The sequence below is a fragment of the Hipposideros armiger genome, unplaced genomic scaffold, assembly GCF_001890085.2.
Source record: "Hipposideros armiger isolate ML-2016 unplaced genomic scaffold, ASM189008v1 scaffold_1061, whole genome shotgun sequence".
Classification (NCBI taxonomy): Eukaryota; Metazoa; Chordata; class Mammalia; order Chiroptera; family Hipposideridae; genus Hipposideros; species Hipposideros armiger.
The window spans coordinates 123,059-140,595 of record NW_017732411.1 but is presented as its reverse complement, the minus strand read 5'-3'; the positions used below and the strand labels follow the sequence as shown (position 1 = coordinate 140,595).

General features: G+C 38.5%; 1 protein-coding gene across 1 annotated transcript in view; it reads right to left on the bottom strand.

Annotated features, from left to right (window-relative positions):
• Positions 1-14,378, bottom strand: part of NXPH2 (neurexophilin 2) — a 113,624-nt gene extending 99,246 nt beyond the window's left edge. Inside the window, exon 1 of the mRNA XM_019632002.1 lies at positions 13,563-14,378. Within this exon, the coding sequence (XP_019487547.1) occupies positions 13,563-13,613 (51 nt within the window). The 5' untranslated portion in view covers positions 13,614-14,378. The remainder of the gene's footprint in view (positions 1-13,562) is intronic.
• Between the last annotated feature and the right edge of the window lie 3,159 nt (positions 14,379-17,537).

Below are 17,537 nucleotides of genomic sequence, written 5' to 3'. Positions count from 1 at the left end.
CATACAATATTATACAACATCAGCTTCAGGTGTACAGTGCAGTGATCATGCCTGTACCCCATCCATGAAGTGGTGTCTCTAACAAGACGTGACCATCTGACACCCTACAAAATATTTACAACATTATTAATCGTATTCCTGAACTGTTAACTTTATTTTTCTAATCTATTTAAATTACAGAAGAAATGAAAGCACATACTAAATAATTAGCTTTATATACTGATTTTTTTGTTGGTTGTGTTATTTTTAATTCTTCCATTACTTGGTAGTTTTAAGCTGTTAAGTCTATTTCTTAACTTACTAACATTAAACAGCTTCTCTTAACTGCTTACTCCGAAAGATAAGAAAAACTAGCTTGCCTAGCTTTACCTCTTCTATTCCCTTTACCTCCCAATTTTTATTATATTGTATTCATATTTATTAGAGTTACTTTCTGTTCTTAAGCTATATTTAAATCGTTGATGCTTTCTGGAGAAATACATTTCAAACACAGCAAACTAATAAACAGCATTTATAAAACTGAAATGATTTAAATGGAATTCCCTGAAGAGCCACAGCGTGACTGGACCACAGAGAAGGGCATGGAACCCCATACCTTCCCAGGGTCAGAGGCCAAGGGATCCTGCTCTAGCTCCCTCGTTTCTTCTGAGTCATACTCGACACCACTGTATCCCACATCATCCCTTTTCTCTTCTGTATTCTTTTTCGCTTTGCTGAAATACCTCTCTTAGGAATAAGTGGTAACTCCCTGAGATCCTCACTTGTCCCAAATGTCATTTTTTATTTTCTCTGATGTTTTCTTCCTCTTCTTTCTCCTCCTTTTCCCTTCTTACTTGAGTGATAATTTGGCTGTAGGTTCAATATCCCTTTACCTTCAGAACTTTGAAGGCGTGATTCCATTGCTTCTAACATCCAGTGTGGTTAATGAAATGTGTGTTTGTTTTGTCAAAATCTATCTTGTTTCTCTGAAAGCTCTTAGGATTTTTTTTTTCCTTTGAGTTCAGAAATTTCACCAGGATTTTGTTTGTTTTTTAATCAGCCCATTCAATGCTGTTTCTCTATGTTCACTCCCTTATAGCCTGTTATCTGTTTCTGGGGCTCCTCACTAGATTTTTCTGGATTTATCCTCTGTATCTCTCTCTTCACTGTTCTCTCATATCTCCCATCTTGTTTTTTTGCTCCGTTATGGCAGATTTCCTTGACTTCACCTTACAGTTCATCAGCAGGGGCTTTAGCCCTGCTCCTTTCAACCTTCTCCCTGAGTTTTTCATTTTTTCAGTTATGTATTTCATTTCCAAGAATTCTTTCTTGTTATCCAGTTGATCTTTTTTCATAGCAGCCTACTCTTATATTTCAGGATGCAATATCCTCTTGACTCTCAGGGAATACTAATTAGGAATCTTTAAAATTGAAGTCTGTCTCCTGTATTCTTTGTTCCCGCCAGGATAGTAAGTTCTGTGAGTTTCTCTTAGTCCTTTCTTTTTTTTTTTTTAGCTGCATTTTCTCTTGAATGCCTGACAATCTTTGATTGTCTCTGTCTACTTATCAGTGAAAGACCATGATGATTAATATAAAGATGTGGAAATATAAAGTTCTTCTATGTAGGTGTTTGGTTCTCTTTCTCTAGCAGCAGTCTTCCTTTAGTGGGAGTTTTGATCACACCTTCTCTAATGAGAACATATAGTGTTGATTCCCTAGTACATGTGCAAGTGTTCATCAAAGTGTCCCGCCCTTCTCAAGCCAAGGCATATGACCCAAGCCAACCAGGCTCTCTCAACCAGAATATGACCGCTTAAATGAAGTGGAACAGGACTGGAAAAAAACAAACAAACAAAAAACATTGGCATTATTCATTGTCTTAACTAATTGATACTTTCTTGATACCTAGACCCTTGATTCTGCTCTAGACATGCCTGGTTCGCCAACCTCTCCTGTGAGTTGCATTTCTTCTGTTTTCATGCATTTCTTCTCTGCCCAAGCTCCTCAGAGTCAATTTCTGTTGTTTGCACACAAAGAACCTAAGCAGTTGCAAGTGGAAATAAAAACTGACTTTTGTTAAGCTAATGCTACATACTAGACATTTTACATTTTTGCATATAATAATCATAACCCTATGAGATAGCTATAATTACCAATATTTTATGAGGAGACAAACAGAAATAGAGTAGATTTATTGGCTTGACCAAGATACTAGAGATAAAACACTGAGTCAGTCTGACGACAAAAAACAACTTAATACTAGGAAACCTATTCATAAATAAGAAACATCAACAGGTTAACATTTTGAAAAATATATGATCATTTTGCCAGTACTCTAAAGTATTTATGGAGTATTAAGGCTGCAGTTAAGAGTATGTGATGAATATTGGATGAGATATTCAAGGCTGGAAAACCAGGAAAAGAAATTGAAACTCAATGTGTTAAGAAAAAAGGAATCACAATCTCATTCTTAATAATGGAGTGGCATAGTAAATCAAAAAAGAATTTAAGATGATTCTGTGACATGTGGAATGAATTTAGAAGTCTCACACTGGAATAAAGTAGACCAGCTAGGAGGCTGCTGTAGTGATGAAATGGCAGCAGGTGGAGAGGAAGAGACAGTTTACAGAGGGATTTGGAAGGAAATTTGATAGGATTTTGTGACTGAATGGATATTGTGGGGGATAAAGAAAAATGAGCCAAAAATGACTAAAAGATTTCCAGTTGCAATGAGAAAAGATGAGTGAATGCATTTACCTTGCTTTCTCCCCAAATTTCCAATGAAATGAACTAGGAATGCAAAAAACAGAAAGAATGCACAGTGGTGCTAGAAAGAGGAAAGGGAGCCAAGAGTCGACAAAATTTGAGAACCTTGAAAAGATATGAAGAAGAGTGAATCAGAAAATGGAAAAGCCAAGTGTGCTAAGCAGCCTGTAACCAAACAACAGCAAAAGAGAACAGAGTCTAAGCAGTAACAGTACTCTCTTCCTACCACCAAGCTTAGTACAGGAGGAGAGGAAAGTACATGTAGGCACAAACTAGGGCAGCGACCAGGAGATTGCAACACCCTCTACTGAGCAGCAAGAGGGCTGAGGCTCACCCCTTAACGCGAGGCTTGGTTCAGGTTGGACTGCTTAGTAAATTAGCTATGGAATCTGCCACAGAAAGCTTCTATTTATACTGGTAGACCTAGAGAGAGAACAAAGACAGTCCTGTAGCTACTACCATTCTCAATTCATATAAACTTAATGGGGGCATATAGCATAAATTCACAGAAATGGAGTAATTTTTTTTAAATTAAGGTAATAGTATACATAATTTTATGCTAAATAAAATTGAAGATACACAAAAAATGCATAATTTTCTTTTAAAATTAATAAAAGGGATTCAATAGGGTTAAAGAAAAAACATCTGAATGGATAATAGCTATAAAGGAAATGAAATGTTTATGAAAGATCTCCTCTCCTAAAACAAAAAGGCTCAAATGAATAAAAATGATTCCTCACAAACTTCCAAGGGAAAAACAATTCTCAATTATTTTAACTTCTCTCAGAATTGAAGGGAGAGAAATATTAATAAAAGTTTTTCTAATTATAATCCTAGAATAATCCTGATGCAAAACCTGACATGTTTCATTTTGCTATATTTTACTTAAGAATATAGAATCTGTCAGTGTTCCTAAATAAAATACTAACAACATAAGAACACACATCAGTGTATTAAAATATAGATAATTTAACCTTGTTGAAACACCTTAATACTAGGAAACCTATTCATAAGTAAGAAACACAAACAGGTTAACATTTTTTAAAATATATGATCATTTTGAGGGATGATAAAAATGTATGTGAATATGAATATTAAATATGAAATCAACCTCTATGATCAACACACATTTATTCTACTATGGAAAAGTGTATTCTTAACTTGATAGATTATTATAAGCTAAAAGCAAACATTATATTTAGTAAATTTTAAGGTTGGAATTATAAAAAAAATACTCACTTTCACAGTGTTATTCAACAATCTCCTGAAAATTCTACCCAGTACACTAAGAGAATAAATTTTAACTTAAGAGCCATAAAAGTTCAATAGAAAGAGCAAATATAAAATAATTTACAGATAATATGATTGTCTATACATAAAACCCAGAAGAATCTAATTAAAAATTATTAAAGCCTATAATCCAGTTCAGAACTAGAATTGATCCAAACATAAATATACTAAAATAAATTGCTTTCCTTGTATTCCAGCAAAAACAAATTTTCAATGTCAGGCATAGAAATGGTATCCACAACAACCCCATAATATATAAAATATCCAGGAATAATAAAATAAACAATTGTGCAAGAGCAATATAAAAATGAAATTAAAAGTTTATAGGCTGTTGAAAAAAAGGAATTGAAAAATAGGGAATTGCTTAAAGGGAAAATCACAAAATAAGAAATACAAATTGTTATTAAATATTAAAACACACATCATCTTCCTAATAAGTAATATATAATGCATTTTAAAAACAATGAGGTGTTTTCCTCTAATAGGCTGGCAAAGTTTAAAAGAAATACACTATTCAAATAAAGATATAGGTATGCATATACACTGAATGGTGCTGTATTTTGCTATAGTCATTTAGGGGAAAGTTTATATTTATCCAAATTCATATTGTATATTCCTAGCATTGAATCAGCATTTTCAATTCTAGGAATTCATTTTATAGATATACTCATAAATGTATTCAAATAATTTAAAACAATCTAAAAATTAATAAGGGACTGATTAAATACATCATGGCACATCAAGGCCATGAAACACTATGAATCCTCAAAAATATAAATTATTCTATATTGTATTAAAATGGCCACAATATGTTTCTGCATTAAAAATACATGGTATAGAACTTTATATTGTGTTGCTATACTTACAATAAAAGCATACATATCCAAATTTCTGGAAAAACACACATTAACCTATTAATAGTGATTATCTTTTAGTGTGAGATGGCAGAAAGCAGGCAGGAATGAGAATGGCTACTTTAAAAATTTATGAATATTAAAAAAAAATTAAACAGAAATCTTAGGTTAGGTTCCCCAGAAGCAGAAGCCAAGACAAGTGTTTGAGTGCAAGCGATTTATAATGAGGCGCTTCTAGAAAAGTCTGGTAAGGGAGTGGGGGCAGCAGGTCAGAGAATGGGAGCGACGGAGTCGAGGAAGTGAGTGATCTAAGGCAAGTCCCCTTGAGGGTAGCTTCAGCCTCCTCCCACAGGGGCACTCTAGAGTATTAGTCAATCCTCAGAGCAGAGGAGCAGGGTGTTTCACACCCTGGCCCCTGTCAGTCATTTGTCAAGAGCTGCCCTGAGGGGAAGGGAACAGCAGTCTGGCTCTGAGTGTTTTCTGGCAAGGTTCATGGAACACCTGAGAAAATCCTCTGATGGAAAGTTACAGGTACCTAGTGTTAGAATAAAAACCAAAAAAAAGGGGAGATTGCACAGAAATGCTAAATGGCAATCCTAAAGGATCTGGGTAAAGAGCCAACAACATCTGCTACAATATACTACCTTTATAATAAAATACATATTTTCATAAAAAGTAAGAAAGGGAAAGCAGGAACATGTATGCTACTGGCAAAACAAAATTATGTATGCATGCTTGCGAGTTCTGCACAAGTGTGGGCACCTACAGTACTAGATAGCCTCCCCCCAACACTGGTTCCTTCTCATATTCCCGCCTGTCCATTAGAAAACCAGGATTACATGGCCCTTAATAGAAATGAGGGCCTCTTCTTGTTTATCTTTCCAGTCAGAAGTGTTACAGGTTGGTTTCTTAAGAAACTAGAAGAACTTGCAAGTCCTCTGATGATCTTAATTGGAACCATATTACATGGCCATCAATTTATCCCTAAAACTGTAAAAAAGCTGGGGCACTGTCAACTACACTCTGTGAGGCTAAATTATAAATAGATCTCCCAATTAAGGGACACAATCCAAGAATCTATGTGTTCTGTTTAACTTTATGGAAAACAATTCTAAAACTAATGAGTTGGGGTTTCAAACAATTCTAAAACGAATGAGTTGGGGTTTCTACCTCAGCATGGTTGCTGAGCAGAATGGGACATTTCCTAGAAACATCCCGATGGGTTTCACTACCTTTTGCTACAAATGGATGCTGCCATGATCTAAGGGCTGAACTGGGTGGGCAATTCAAGTTTCACTTTTTTGTGTGGCCTACAGCCCATCTGAAACCTGCAATGCTTTTTTTTTTCATCAGTAAAATGGATGCAATAACTACTGCTGTTTACCTTTTGGAGCTAATGTGAAGATGAACCATGAGATCACATACGTGAAAGAATCCTGTGAACCATGTAGCACTTTATAGTAAGTCACCTGCCTGAACACAAAGACACTAGATTAAAAAGGGGGAGGTGGTGACTTCAAGATCTGAATCCATCAATGTTAGAAGATGCTTGTTCAGGAAAGATGTATGTGGCTTTGGGCATGTTGAATGTGAATTGGTAGTAAAAGAACCAAGTAAAGATGAGCAATAAACTATGGAGGTATGGCCTTGGACCCTGAGCAATAGGGCAGGAACTGAGGTACAAATTTGGGAGTCATCAACATGGGAGCAACAGGTGAGCTCAAGACTGTGGGAAGCACCCCTTTGAAAACTTCACCTCCCTTTGCATTTCCATAGCCATATTCCTTATACTGATTCCAATTGTCTTATGTTTGGATTATGCAAATACAAAACTTTATTCATAAAAATTATTGTTATCATTACTACAAAATGTTAAAGTGTTCTTCAGAGTCGTTATTTTCTTATTGTATCCATTATCCCTTTAAAATACCATGCAGGTTGTCATACTCAATAAACTGCTTTCACTAGATAAGTCTACACACACAAATATGGGATAGAATTCTGGGAAGAAAATCACATGGACTTTTAATAGCCATATATAAATTACACACGCAGTCTCTCCCTTTAAATAATCTAGACGATTTCTTTGGTTATCTACTGTTTTGAATGAATAACTATGTATGCTATGTAACTTAAGATGAAACTGATGCGATTTAAAAATTGTCTGTATATGACAATGCTTGAAAATCACAATTTTGCATATTCTTGCATGAAGAGATTTACACAAGTGTTATGACCTTAGAATCACTTTATTTGGCCCAAAGCAGCAATATCACAAAGTCAAGATTCGTTTTTAAAGACTGATGTTGTTTAAGGTATAGCTGGATTGAGCCCAAAGACTAGTCAGGCTGTTTCAGTTAGCATGTCCCCTCATATTAAGACCATTGACAATTTTCTTCATCTTTGATAGATCTCACATGACAGTTCTTTGCTGGTTTTCTTTTTAAAAGTTTGTACCATTTACGTTGGACCTCCTGAGACCTTTGAAGTTAGTTTAAACTATTCCTGATTTAAATAGGCTAGATTCTACTGAGGTGTACAAAAGTCACACGCTTTTTCTGGTTGAAGTACAATATTAAACTGTAAGGTTGCTTATCTTAATTATTAGAATTTAACGAACAGTCTATCTACCTTTTATTTAAATTAAAGCAATGACTAGATGGTAGTAGTTTACAATTTAAAAATGGTATCAGAGAAAAGCCCTGAATGCACCGTTTTAATTAAATTTTGTTGATTTTATTGATTATATGTATTAAATAAGTGTTCATCAATTCCCTTTGCCTAGTTTCACTAAATTTGCCTTTTCCATAAGCAGGGGTAACATTAAGCTGTTTTGCAGTGTCTTAAATCTACTTCTAAGTATATGTATCATTTGTCGTGTGGTTAACAGCATAAACTCCATGTAAAATTTATATTTAAAACAGTTATGTTTGTAAGACATACTTTAAGTTATACAGTAACTTAAGATGTAATTCATAAAAAGTAAAATCCAGAAACACTGTTACTATGTATTTTTTTAAAAGGAAAGAGATGTTAGAAGCAATTTTTCATTGACTTTATTATTAATGACTTCATTTGACAGATGAGGGGTCTGAGGCTCTTACATGACTTGCCCAAGACATATACACATGAGTGCATATACACGTACACTCTCAGACCAGTTCTCCTTTTTCTGCTGCTATGTCCTTAATGTCTGCTCTAGTCTCAGTGCAAAGTCTGGGTCAAACAGTAACTATTGGCTGAATTTGCAATTTATTTAGAACTAGAACCCAATGCTTTGCCAGCAGATGAATTGTTCTTTCCGACACACAAATGGACACATTTAAAATGGCCTTCTCTATCTTATAGTTTTATTGGGAGAATAGAATGTGATAAACTGTGAAAAACTTGAAAACAGGTAAGTTTATGCAACTCTAAGAATTATTATCAGTATAGTTTAAGTATATAAAACTTCCAACTTCCTTACCATAAGTCCATAAATCTAAGAAAGACAAAATTTACAAGAATTATAATTTTAAAGACAACTATTTTATTTTCTTGAATAATCTGGCTAAGAAAAAAGAAAATATTTCCTACAGCTTTTGGGTTTGAATAACAAAGCTTTCATTTTTAATGGTAGTTACAGAAACGGAATTCCTTATTACATGCTAATCTCACATCATAATGAACCAAATAGCTGTTTCAAGGTTTTTATCTAGATTTTCATAAATTACAAATAACATAAAATGAAAGTTTTCAATAGTGTCTCAGAATTATTTCTATAATATGAAAATCTGTACTGTAAACTGCTTTAGCCCCTTCGTTATTGAGCAGGATAATGAACTAAAAAATGGAGTTGTCGTTAACACCATTGGTCATACCATAAGTAATAAAAAGTTCAAATAAATTGTTAATAATAAAGACTCATAAAAACACTGACTAGGGTATCTGAATTTGGCACAATTAAAAGTACTCATAATAAAATAGTGTTACAAAATCTTACAGTGGTACAAGAAAAAGATGAAAAGGGAAAAGATTTTTTTAAATAATGTAAACATATTGCAATTTAAATTATAACTACTGAGCAAGAATGATATAAAAATTAGTTAAATCATCATCCTGCATACTATAATAATACTTACAGAGTAGCTTCACATGGATGAGTGCTCAAAACCATTTGGACCAATTTTTTTTAAGCAGCTTTAAAATAACTGACTCCCAAATCAAGATATTAAATGCCAACTTCTAACTGGCAATAACGCTTATGGCTAAGATAGAAATGAGATTCTTTACAGAAACGCTGACACAGCCCTAACTGCAGGCACTTGAGTGCACGGCTATAATTCTTTTTTCAAATCTTACTCAACAAACCTTCAGGTAAAGAAGTCTGCAGAATATGTAAACTGTAAGAGATAGTCCCAGAGCTTTTACAAAATCAACTCCTGACCCATTTATATTTATCTTTGATTGCTTCTACTAAATGACTAAACCGATACATTAAAAATGTATCGATTACCTCTTTAATAGATAAAAGGTGAGCAATGTATTATTAAAAAAAAGCAACATTTCTTAATTCATTCAATTTGCAAGAGCTACACATTTTAAGCTGACAATGTAAAACCTCTAAAAGGTTTTTCAAATAAGCCTTCTGCCTTATTTAGCATTTTGACCACTAATCAGAAATAATAAAAAAAAAGAAAACTAAGAAAAAAAATACAGAACAGAGATGAAGAAAGCTTTTCTTTTCTATTCAGAAATCTAGTTAACCTATAAAATAAATTCCCAAGAGGAGTCAGTTTCCTATGTGGAAGGCATTTAAAACTGAACCAGATGACATAATCTCAGAATAGGCCAAGGGGACACAATTTATACTGGGAGGTGAGTGGCTGGAATAGAGGATTTAATTGTCTAATCCTAATTCTCATTTTTAAAAATGTCTAAGATAATGCTTTTCAGGAGCAGTTAATTTTAAAGCGCATCCAACTCTAAATTATAACCATGATATGGTGTTTTTCTCCTCTGCACTGTCATCTAGACAACAGACAACTATTGATCCTACACTGGGAAACACTGATTTGAGGTATATTGATCAAAACTGTATGAGGAAAATTGCAATTTTTAAATGAAAGACAATCATGAGTTATTACTTCTTATAAATGCAGAACCAGGACTAAATATGCTATGAATATCACAATCAGCAAATATTAACATTATCAATTTTTTAAAATAAACAAAAATATCCTTAATAAATTCATGTGGGTCTATATTATGAGAATGTACTTAAAATTTTAACACCGTAGATCACAGGTATTCTGACTTTATAGGATTCTAAAATTTTGCTAATTTATATTACTTTTAATTTATATTTTACTTTATAAACTCATCATTGTATACAGAAGAATAAGTTGAAATGTTTAACACATTTATTTTAAAAATCAGAGCTAAATTTTATCTTAAACTCAAGCTAATCATCCATTTAAATTCAAATCTAATCTTTTTACAATCTACATTTTACTTGAAGGCAAAAATCACACTTATTATGAGTTACAAATTATCATGCAAATCTGTAAGAAGTTGTCAACTAGCAAAGCCTTTACTTTGGATCATGTCATGAAATAACACTTAATTTATTATAATATTAATTTCAAATGCTAATTTTCATTAGATGGCAGAAAAAAAGTAATGAGCTGTTCATATATTTATGAAGAATATGTCGCTGAATAAAAATTTCAAAGAAAATAATACATTCAGGATTGATATTTAAATTTTGCAAGTACCTAGTAAATCCTATTAGTTAGGTATAGAAACCTGTCTATTAAAAGCCTGGACACAGGCCAGGAAAATTGGGCAGGGACAGGTAACATACACATGTACGTAAGAGGCCACCTGCAGTATTTATTAATTCAGTTTATTGTTTTCTTAAAAATTGTGAATATCACAAAAATAGGTAAAAACATTGTAGTTATTGTACCAGTATTACAGGGTTAGTGATTTGGGGGGGGGGGGCTCAACTCCCTGTGACTGCTTTCAGATGAAACAGGCAATTTTCTTAAAATTAAATTTTCAATATCCCCAAATGAACCCACTCCTCATTAAACATATTTGGCATTTTTAAAAGTATATCCTTCAGGCTGGCAGTGCAGAAGGGAAAGTCAAATCCAACTCCAACAATAACCCTCCCCACACCTCCCCCAAGGGCATATCTACTAAGTACATAGGGTTCCTAGAAAACTAAAAGACTGGCTTTCAAATCTAAAATAACTTTATCCATTTGCTGTTGGGATTTAATAAAGAAGTTCAATATCAGCTGAAAAATATAAAATAAAAGTGTAAGCCACCCAAAGGGCCAGATTAGGATCTTCCTTTTTTGATATCTTCTGGGGTGGGGCCCTGGTGGGATTGGGGGATATTTTAATTTAGATCTACCCTGCCCACACACTCCATTTTCCTTCCAGTTCCTAACCCCCTTGTGCTATGAGGCTGGAAACAGCTCTAAGAATGTGGAGAATGTAAACAGCCTTTTATTGTCCAAAAGGATGGCAGTGTAAGGAACGTGTGCTTATCAGACAGCTGCAGCTCCCCACCTCACTTACCATGATAAAGTGTGCCAGGAAAAAGAAAAGAAAAGAAAAGAAAAGAAAACATTACAAGCCAAGCACAATCCAAAAACGGATTAGAATTTCCAATAAGCTTCCTTAAAAACTAATCAATCAATCCGTGCTGTAATATTAGAATCTAGCTCTTAAGGAGAGCATGTAATACCTTCAAGATGTATTTCCTATTACCTATTGACTATGGTGGTGTGGAAAAAAAATCTAACATTTGCAATATAGTATCTGATAGCAGAACTTTTTACCCAGCATATGCCAAAATATATCTTTAAAACAGATACACAGTTCATGATCACTGAATGCAAAATTAAATTAATGAACTAATAGCTTCATGAAGATATTCTGAAGACCATACCTAAGCACCTGATTTCCCCAGGCTTTTAGAGTTTTATTTACATGCACCATATAAATACTGCTTTGTCAGTTCACCTCTTACTGGAATCCAGATTAAACATTTTAAAAAGCAAGTGATACTAAAGACTAATGTGGCATGCATGTTGCGTGCATAATGCGTTACTTAGATATAAATTTTATTTTAACATGCAGTATTGCATATAGCCAGTGTGTGCTGGCTCATTCAAGGGCACTAGGGAACATCACTACATTTCCTCCTTGATGCCACTGAAGAATTTCTTAGTTAATGCTGAGCAGGTGAAGCTATTCTCTGTTGTGACAAGAATGGACAGGGCCTTCCTTGTCGCTACCTCTCCCCTTCCCTAAGACCTTTTAGAGTGCCTTCCATCCTCAAAACTTACAAAGTATCTCCATATATATATATATATATATATATATATATATATATATATATATATATATATCATAGAAAAAGTTTCATAAATTACTTGTTCTTTTTCTCTAAAGAAAAATGATAGAGATAGAGAAGAAAGGAAGGAAGGAAGGAAGGAAGGAAGGAAGGAAGGAAGGAAGGAAGGAAAAGGAAGGGAGGGAGGGAAGGAAGGAGGAATGGAGGAGGGAAGGAAGGAAAAAAAAGGCGGAGATCATCATTCTCTAAGTGCTTAGGTTCCTTAATCTTGTTTTAAGAGCCCAGACCTAACTGGGTAGTCTTCGGTATGACAGCCAAAGAAACCATGGCATCTGGAGAAAGCCCTCTTACCAGCACCCATCAGGAGGAGTGCCAACAGAGCAAGCGAAGCCCATCACAGAGGCGGCTGAGCCAAAGCAGTCCCCTTCTATAATTTTATTCTACAAGTTGTCTTCCTGCAAGTCTTTACTTGTAACTAAATGTAGTTAACTAGCAATACATACAGAATGTGGAGGAGAGCGGGGTGCCACGCGGAAAAAGCGAGCAGAAATGAGAGTTACAACGCTAACAGGCGCCTAGAGTCTCCCTGGCGAATCCTGAGCCACCTTCTCATACCCTGCCTATTCCTCAGCTCCCCGAGCCGCCCAGACCAGGGTGGAGAGGTCTTCCGGGAACACACTGCCTAGAGATGCCCGAGAGGGGGCTGCTGCGTGGAGTTGGGTGTGAAAGTTACATCCTGCGTCCCCGCCGGCACACAACTCCATCCAGTCCCCAGCGCCAGAAGAAAAAGGAAGCGAAATCCAGGCTGCCCCCCGGTCTTTTACCTGAGTTTTTCCCCAGCAAGGCTCCACTAACTGGCCTTGCGAACAGGGAGGCAGGATGCCTTGGTTTGGAAGAAGTGTCTGCGGGCATCTGGTCAAAACATGTGAAAAATAAAAATCACCAAGCCCCTCGAACTCTGGGCTGGAGGCAGGTCGAGCCCATCCCAGTCATATTCCTGTACGCTCCCCCTCTCCTGGACGCTTCTCAATAAACGTCTCCCCCGTCTTGCACCTTCTGCCCGGCCACTTTCTGCTTACTTTACCCCAGTCCTCAAGTCCCAGACTGGCTAAGCCCCCCAACCTTCTCCAGTTCCCCCTTATTCCATTCCTCGATTGTTCCCTTCCAACCCACAGGGCCACCTCAAACTCTCCACTCCGCGCGCCCCCAGCCCTACGACCCAAACAGCCCCAGGCTCCGTTTCCGAATCGGCCACCGGAGCGGTTTTCCCGCCGAAACGCTTCCCCAGCGCGCGAGGCGCGCGGCGGGCCAGGTACTCACCAGCTGCAGCAAGCCGGGGACCACGACCAGGGGCAGCGGCCGTAGACGCATGGTGCCGGCTGGCGCTGCGTCTCAAGAGCTGCGCGCCCTCGCCTGCCTCTCGCGCATCTCCACTTCGGGGGGCAGGACTGAGGACGCCAGGGACACAGCGAGGCGCTTCCCTCCCGGAATCCGAGAGCAGCGCCGTGCAGCGCGGGCCGGGTGGGCGGGCGGGGAAAGGGGAGGGCGGGCGATGCCTCTCAGGCCCCCGCGCGCCCCTCCTTGGAGGGGGCCTGGAAGGAGCTTGCGGGCTCCAGCGGCACCCAGGACTCCGGCGTCCGGGGATCGCGGTGAGCGCCGGGGCGCCCGCCGGCCGGAGGCGGCGGCTCCTGGGCTTTGGTGCTGGGTTCCCGCGCAAGGCTGCTTAGCGATCCAGCCCCGCCGTGCGGCTGCGGGTCAGAGCTGAGCGCACCCCGGAGCCCGGTGAGACCCGGTGCCTCTTCCGCCCCCGCCCAGCAGAGTGCCGGTCCTGGAGGCTCGACTGGGCTAGGCACCCTGCCTGCTGACCCGCTCTTTTGCTGTGGAGTTCTCCCTGCGTGGACGCGGGAAGGGGCGCACTGAGAGAGTGCCCAGGGAGTTTGGGGGGATGGCGACGGCAGGGTCCTGGGCGGGGCGAGGGGGGCTGCGAACAGGAATGGTTAGGGCCAAGAGGTAGGGCTGGAGCCTGGGACACCCAGGAGGAGCGCCCTGCTCCTCGGCATCCCTGGCTGGAAGAGCCCCGAGCAAGGGGTGGAAAGTGTGGCCGGCGCGGCTGGAAGAATTTGTGGAAGTGGGAAGTAGTGGGAACCGAGAGGGACCTCGAGGAGGGGTAGCGCCTGGGCTGGGACAAACCCAGCTAGGTGTAGAGTCCCGGCTTACTCAGGTTTGAGGATTGTATAGACAGCTGGGTGTCGCGGAGACCCACACAGTTGCGCTGCGGGGACCTTCTGCTCTGGCGCGGGAGGACAGGAGTAAAGAGAGAAGACCCCGCCGCAGCCTCTCACTCCATAAATCTTGGAAAGGGGTATCTTCCAGGCGGGAGACCCGCTGCCAGTGAACCTCACCCCCACGTTAACAACTCTCCATTGAAGAAACCCGTAACATTTAACTATCTCTGTGCCGGACGCCCGAGTGGACAACTCAACCGGCAACAGGCTCGCAGATCCCCACAACGTTTCCTGTGGATAAGAATTTAGACACTATCCATCAACCCCTTTACTGAACAGATGGGAAATCTGAGGCCCAGAGAGGTAAAGTTACTTCTCCAAGGGTCAGTCTCTAGGCAGCTGCCTCAACAGAATAGCAAAGAGAAGCTATTTCCACATGCAGAACCACAAAGTTCTTACAGAAAAAAACATATTGAGGCAAAAGAATGGAATTGCGGTTGATTTTCAACCTTTGAAAAATAAAACACAACAAGTGAAGTTTGGGTTGGAATTTTCTGAAAAAAAAAAAGTTTTCTTCTCTTCCTCTCACTACCCCCAACGCACCAAAATAGAAATACAGAAGGAGTTTGTAAGTGGTCCAGGACCGTGTTTCTTTGTCCTGGGTCCCAAGGGCAGGAGGATTGACTTGGGTAGAGCAAGGGCCCATCTTTCCTTTCACAGATGTGCCAAGATTAAGGACTTGAGGACAGAGGTTATTCCAGAGTGTTCTGGGATCCCAGTGTGACTTTCAGAGGTGTTGTACTTGAGGCTACAGGTGGAGTATCTCTCTAACACTGCTCCATTCTCTGTATGGAGGGAGAGGAGCAAGCCAGGGCCCCGCATCCTTCCTAACCCCTTGGCAAGCCTGACTGGGAGATTCTAGGGCCCTCTGGCAAAGGACGCACCAGCTCCATCCCACTCCTGTTTGTCCGCAGACTCTTCCTATTCCTTGCAACAGACTCTCAAAAAAACGAACAAAATCACTACTTGCATTTTTAAATCTAGAACTCATCTCCTATGGCTACCCCTCATCTCCACAAAAGTTCTCTCTTTACCAATACTTAGAGCCCATTTCTAGAAAGTTATTCTATACTAGAAGCATAAATAAGATAATTTCAAAAATTGGAAGAGGTCACCATAGCTTGATCTTCTTGTCTAAGTCTCTGGATAGGTCTGCATTGTATTTACAGGCAATCCTTGAAAAACTTGAAGGACTTCATAGAGAAAGGTTTGGCAGACAGAGAAGATCCCCTTTTTGTAGAGGTGTCGCTGGAAGCGGGAGGAGGACAAACAGCTTTGCAAGATTTAGACTTCAGTTAGACTCAGTGTCCTCTCTGCCAGAGCCTCAACTGGCTCATCTATGAAACCAGAAGGTGGGGTCCCTTCTTGATTTAGCAGTTGCCAAGTCTTATCACTCTCTAAGTGAGGAGGGCATGACTTAACACACTACTGAAATAAATAATTAAGTGAGTTAATGACTGGAATACTTCACTCTTTTAAAACATTTTTTTTCATATTTCTTAGACCATTTCTGTGTTGAGAATACTTGCACATAAAACTTTAAAGTAAAACTTAAACTTGAAAGTGTGTCCTAGTAATATTAAGTATTGTCACAAAGGAATGTGCTGAAGAGTGTTGAATTCCAAGCTAAAAGCTAAGGTACACAGGAGAACGTGTGTGTCCAATTGATCAGGCTGTGTAAGAGAGAAGCACCAAGGACCCTGCTGACTGACATCCCGTATTACTATATTTATAAGGTGACTAGTGATAATTCACTGTATTCTCCAAATTTTGCCATACATACTATGGAAAAAATGGAAGGAAGGGAGAGAGGAAGGAAGACAGAAAGATAGAAGGATAGATAAAAGCGTTTAATAGAGTGCATCTGTTCTTCAGAACGTGCAGTCTAACCAGGAAACATGTAACAAACATGTGGGAGAAAAGGGGGACAGCCATTCCTTGTGGGAGGAACAGCATGAGCAAAGGCACAGTGGAAGGACTTCCTATGACATACTTGAGGAGCAGACAACAAGTAGACCAGACCGACTGGAGGAAATGCATTGAGGAAAAAGTGAGAGGAAAGGTAGGTTATGGGCTAGACCAGGGTTCAACAAACTGCGGCTCGCGAGGCACATGCAGCTCTTTTGGTATGTACTTGTGGCTCTGAAGTAAAATTGAAAATGAAAATAAAACTATCCTAGTTTCATTTATAAAAATTTTAAAGGATATTATTCACATAATGGTGAATAATTTGTTTTGTGGCTCTCGAATAATTTTTAAATTGTTGTGAAGGACAGGATTGGCTCTTCTGTCTCAAAAGTTTGCCAACCCCTGGGTTAGACTATAGAGATCTGGGAATGCCAACCTAAACAGTTTAGTTTGATTTGCAGAAAATAAAGAGTCTTAAAACTTTTTGGAATAGACAAGTCATACATTGAGTAGCATGAAGATATATGCAGTCGTAATATGCAGGATGGTCTTGAGGAAGTTGCAGGAGAAGACAGTCATCATCGTAGTTGGGAGAAAAAAAAATAATGGAGAGACATAGGTGTAAGAGCTATTTTAAAGGAATAGTGAACTGACCTTGGGGTTGAATCTTTAAAAACAATCCTTTGCACATTAGAGGACTTCTGTAAACATCTCTTTCTTAGAGGCAATTAACAACTAGACAATCAGATTACTGCCTTTTCGTTTTCCCAGGGTGGTTTTCACAATGTGAGGGGAGTGAAAATGGCCATTTCATATAAGACAAGTAGCAGAAAGTGGAACCTACCAAATTTTAGTACCATATGATTCCATCATAGTCTTTTAAGATTGCAGCTTATGGGAATATTGTCAATGCTTTGAAAGCAAATTTGTCAGCTTGTTGTCAGTGGCTCATTTGGATCATCAGCTCTTTTTCTTGTGCTTCTCTGTACTTACTTTCTCACCCTTAACTGTTCATTAGCATCATTACCGGAAAGTTGATAAGAACATAACATGCAGTATAACATTTCAGAATTGCAGTGGATATTAGACATTAACCAACTTT